Genomic DNA, 5000 nt, shown 5'->3' with positions numbered 1-5000 from the left:
AAGACCCACCTCCCCGTGAATCCAACTCCAGCTCCAACTCTGCCCCAGGACAGAGCCGAGCCGGTTTGTTCGTTGTTTGCAGTTGGTTCCAGTGAACTGGAGTCATGCAGACATCCTTAAGGGCCTGGAAGGTAGACAAAAATGCTGGAGAAACTCAGCGGGTGCAGCAGCATCTATGGAGCGAAGGAAATAGGCAACGTTTCGTCCCGAGGGGGAGATGCAATCGAGACCTGGGTGTCATGGTACACCAGTCATTGAAGGTAGGCATACAGGTGCAGCAGGCAGTAAAGAAAGCGAATGGTATGTTGGCTTTCATTGCAAAAGGATTTGAGTATAGGAGCAGGGAGGTTCTACTGCAGTTGTACAGGGTCTTGGTGAGACCACACCTGGAGTATTGCGTACAGTTTTGGTCTCCAAATCTGAGGAAGGACATTATTGCCATGGAGGGAGTGCAGAGACGGTTCACCAGACTGATTCCTGGGATGTCAGGACTGTCTTATGAAGAAAGACTGGATAGACTTGGTTTACTACTCTCTAGAATTTAGGAGATTGAGAGGGGATCTTATAGAAACTTACAAAATTCTTAAGGGGTTGGACAGGCTAGATGCAGGAAGATTGTTCCCGATGTTAGGGAAGTCCAGGACAAGGGGGTCACAGCTTAAGGATAAAGGGGGAATCCTTTTAAAACCGAGATGAGAAGAACTTTTTTCACACAGAGAGTGGTGAATCTCTGGAACTCTCTGCCACAGAGGGTAGTTGAGGCCAGTTCATTGCTATATTTAAGAGGGAGTTAGATGTGGCCCTTGTGGCTAAGGGGATCAGGGGTTATGGAGAGAAGGCAGGTACGGGATACTGAGTTGGATGATCAGCCATGATCATATTGAATGGCGGTGCAGGCTCGAAGGGCCGAATGGCCTCTACTCCTGCACCTAATTTCTATGTTTCTATGCTGCTGCACCCGCTGAGTTTCTCCAGCATTTTTGTGTACCTTCGATTTTCCAGCATCTGCAGTTCCTTCTTAAACTCCTTAAGGGCCTGTACCACTTTTTTGTCGCCGTTGGATTTTGACACGCTCAAAATCTTTTGGCGACACCAATACGACGTCGGCAATCGGCGAACAAAGTCGGCAAGTGGGACACAGATCCTTTTCTACCACCGCTCGTCGCACAGCCTGAAATAGCAGCGAGAAACAGGAGCACAGAGACAGTCCTCACCTCCTCCGCCTCTTTGGCGAAGCCCAGTCGCTTCTCGATGTCGGCGTACTTCTTCCAGTAGCCGTAGCAGTAGGGGTAGCGAGTGAAGAAGGAGTCGAACGCCCTCCTCACGGCCCAGACGTGGTTCTGAAAGCGCAAGTGCCAAAGTCGGTTTATTATCGGCGCGCACGCGCGCGCTCCCGGGACACAGTGACACGCCCACCTCCCCCGCCGTTTAGAACGCGGAGACGAGGAAACACTTTTTCCTCGCAGAGAGTTGCGAGTCTGTGGAATTCTCTGTCTCTGCTGATCATCCCCAATCAGTACCCCATTCCAGCCCAGAACCAGGGGCCACACAGTTTAAGAATAAGGGGTCGGCCATTTAGAATGAGGAAACACTTTTTCTCACAGAGAGTTGCGAGTCTGTGGAATTCTCTGCCTCAAGGGGGCGGTGGAGGCCGGTTCTCTGGATACTTTCAAGAGAGAGCTAGATAGGGCTCTTAAAGATAGCGGAGTCAGGGGATATGGGGAGAAGGCAGGAACGGGGTACAGATTGGGGATGATCAGCCATGATCAGATTCAATTTTAATTGTCATTGTCAGTGTACAGTACAGAGACAACGAATAGCTGCAGCTATTGTCAATAGACAATAGGTGCAGGAGTAGGCCATTCGGCCCTTCGAGCCTGCACCGCCATTCAATGTGATCATGGCTGATCATTCCCAATCAGTGCCCTGTTCCTGCCTTCTCCCCATATCCCCCGACTCCGCTATTTTTACATTCACATTGAATGGCGGTGCTGGCTCGAAGGGCCAAATAGCCTACTCCTGCACCTATAGTCTATTGTCTATTGAGGCGATTCCTCAATAGACCCAGCGGTCTGAAGGAGGGTCTCGGCCCGAAACGTCGCCCATTCCTTTTCCCCGGAGATGCTGCCAGACTCGCTGAGCTACTCCAGCTTTTTTTTGTGTGTCTCTCTTCGGTATGAATGTTTAAGATCAGTGCAGAGATACAGCGCGGAAACAGGCCCTTCAGCACTCAAGAGCCCTCAGCGCCGACCAGCGATCTCCGCACGCCAACTCCATCCTACACACACCAGGGAACATTTACAATTGTAACGCAGCCAATCAACCGACAGACCTGTACGTCTTTGGAACGCCGGCTGATCATCCCCAATCAGTACCCCGTTCCTGCCTTCTCCCCATATCCCCGGACTCCGCTATTTTTAAGAGCCCTATCGAGCTCTCTCTTGAAAGCATCCAGCGAACCTGCCTCCACTCCGCCCTCTGAGGCAGAGAATTAAAGTGTACGAGTCTAAGAAGAAAGTTGGATGAATATCTTAGGTAGGCAAAAATGCTGGAGAAACTCGGCGGGTGAGGCAGCATCTATGGAGCGAAGGAAATAGGCAACGTTTCTGATCGAGACCCTTCTTCAGTCAACAAAATAGAGAGAGTACAGAGGGGATTTACTAGAATGTTGCCTGGGTTTCAACAACTAAGTTACAGAGATAGGTTGAATAAGTTAGGTCTTTATTCTCTGGAGCGCAGAAGGTTAAGGGGGGACCTGATAGAGGTCTTTAAAATGATGAGAGGGATAGACAGAGTTGAAGTGGACAAGCTTTTCCCTTTGAGAATAGGGAAGATTCAAACAAGAGGACATGACTTCAGAATTAAGGGACAGAAGTTTAGGGGTAATATGAGGGGGAACTTCTTTACGCAGAGAGTGGTAGCGGTGTGGAATGAGCTCCCAGTGGAAGTGGTGGAGGCAGATTCATTGGTATCATTTAAAAATAAATTGGATAGGCATATGGATGAGAAGGGAATGGAGGGTTATGGTATGAGTGCAGGCAGGTGGGGCTAAAGGGGAAAAAAATTTGTTCGGCACGGACTTGTAGGGCCGAGATGGCCTGTTTCCGTGCTGTAATTGTTATATGGTTCTTCAGAGTGATCTTCAATGAATATCTCACCGTTATTCTTCGAAAATAAAGAAACTATTAATCAAAAGACTGTGTTAGGAAGATTTATCTTTCGAGAAGCTTCGAAAGACTCGTGAAGAACTCGCATGCGTAATAATGCGACATTCTCCTAATAACACGTTTTCTCCTAAGTGGCTAGGGAGATAACGGAGCGATCTCTTGAACGATATAATAATCTGCCACTCTAGCAAGTGCAAATGCGCAGTGCAAATAGATAAATACCAGAGAGCAGAATATAAGCGTTGCCGTTACCGAGAAGGAGCTGATGAAAAAGAGGTGCAATGAGGTGGGCTGTGAGCTGTTTTGGGCCCCATATCCGAGGGAGCTTCATATCGAGGAGTTGAGTATAGGAGCAAAGAGGTCCTTCTGCAGTTGTACGGGGTGCTAGTGAGACCACACCTGGAGTATTGTGTGCAGTTTTGGTCTCCAAATTTGAGGAAGGACATTCTTGCTATTGAGGGAGTGCAGCGTAGGTTTACCAGGTTAATTCCCGGGATGGCAGGACTGACATATGTTGATAGAATGGAGCGACTGGGCTTGTATACTCTGGAATTTAGAAGGGCGAGAGGGGATCTTATTGAGACATTCAGATTCAGATTCAATTTTAATTGTCATTGTCAGTGTACAGTACAGAGACAACGAAATGCATTTAAGATTATCAACGACATGTAAGATTATCAAGGAATTAGACACGCTGGAGGCAGGAAACATGTTCCTGATATCGGGCGAGTCCAGAACCAGGGGCCACAGTTTAAGAATAAAGGGTAAGCCATTTAGAAAGGAGATGAGGAAAAACATTTGTGAATCTGTGGAATTCTCTGCCTCCGATGACAGTGGAAGCCAATTCTCTGGATGCTTTCAAGAGAGAGTTAGATAGAACTCTAGAGATCTAGAGATAGCGGAGTCAAGTGATATGGGGAGAAGGCAGGAACGGGGTACTGATTGTGGAGGTTCACCAAAATGATCCCAGGAATGATTGGTTTAACATATGATGAGTGTTTTGGCAGCACTGGGCCTGTACTCGCTGGAGTCTAGGAGGATGAGTGGGAATCTCATTGAAACCTACAGAATAGTGAAAGGCTTGGATAGAGTGGACTTGGAGAAGATGTTTCCACTAGTGGGAGAGTCTAGGATCAGAGGGCACACAGCCTGATAGTTAATGGACGTTCCTTTAGGAAGGAGATGAGGAGGAATTTCTTTAGTCAGGAGGTGATGAATCGGTGGAATTCTTTGCCACACAGACGACTGTGGAGGCCACAAGTCAGTGGATATTTTTGAGGCAGAGATGGACAGATACTTGATTAGTACGGGTGTCAGGGGTTATGGGGAGAAGGCAGGAGAATGGGAGAGATAGATCAGCCATGATTCAATGGCGGAGTAGACTTGATGGGCCCAATGGCCTAATTCTGCTCCCATAAATTGTGAAAATGTAATCGGGGACAGTCAGACTGGTCGGGGAACTGGGAAGAGGGAGGGATGTGGAGGGAGAGAGAGAGAGGGGAAGGCAAGGGCCATTTGAAGTTAGAGGAGTCAATGTTCCTACTGCTGCCCAAGCAAAATACGAGGTGCCGTTCCTCCAATTTGCGCCGGGCCTGACTCTGACAATGGAGGAGGCCCAGGACTGAAATGTCAGTGTGGGAATGGGAGGGGGAAGTTAAGGTGTCTAGCAACCGGGAGATCAGGTAGGTTTAGGCGGGACTGAGCGGAGGTGTTCAGCGAAGCTTCTGTCCTGCTGAGTTACTCCAGGATTGTGCTTCAACCTATTGTCCTATTCGCAGGCCAGTTTCTCCACCCCCCTCCTCCTCCACACAAGGCAGTGACCTCTGTGGTCTG

The 5000-nt window shown here is 48.6% G+C and overlaps 1 protein-coding gene across 1 annotated transcript in view; it reads right to left on the bottom strand.

Moving 5' to 3' along the window:
• The window catches only part of LOC129715392 (pre-mRNA-processing factor 39-like), a 35660-nt gene that overhangs the window by 24977 nt on the left and 5683 nt on the right, over positions 1 to 5000 (bottom strand). The window contains exon 3 of the mRNA XM_055665279.1: positions 1215 to 1340. Within this exon, the coding sequence (XP_055521254.1) occupies positions 1215 to 1340 (126 nt within the window). The remainder of the gene's footprint in view (positions 1 to 1214; positions 1341 to 5000) is intronic.

This window comes from Leucoraja erinacea, unplaced genomic scaffold, assembly GCF_028641065.1.
Source record: "Leucoraja erinacea ecotype New England unplaced genomic scaffold, Leri_hhj_1 Leri_115S, whole genome shotgun sequence".
NCBI lineage: Eukaryota > Metazoa > Chordata > Chondrichthyes > Rajiformes > Rajidae > Leucoraja > Leucoraja erinaceus.
Note: the sequence above shows the minus strand (reverse complement) of the source record. Positions and strands in the feature narration are given on the sequence as shown.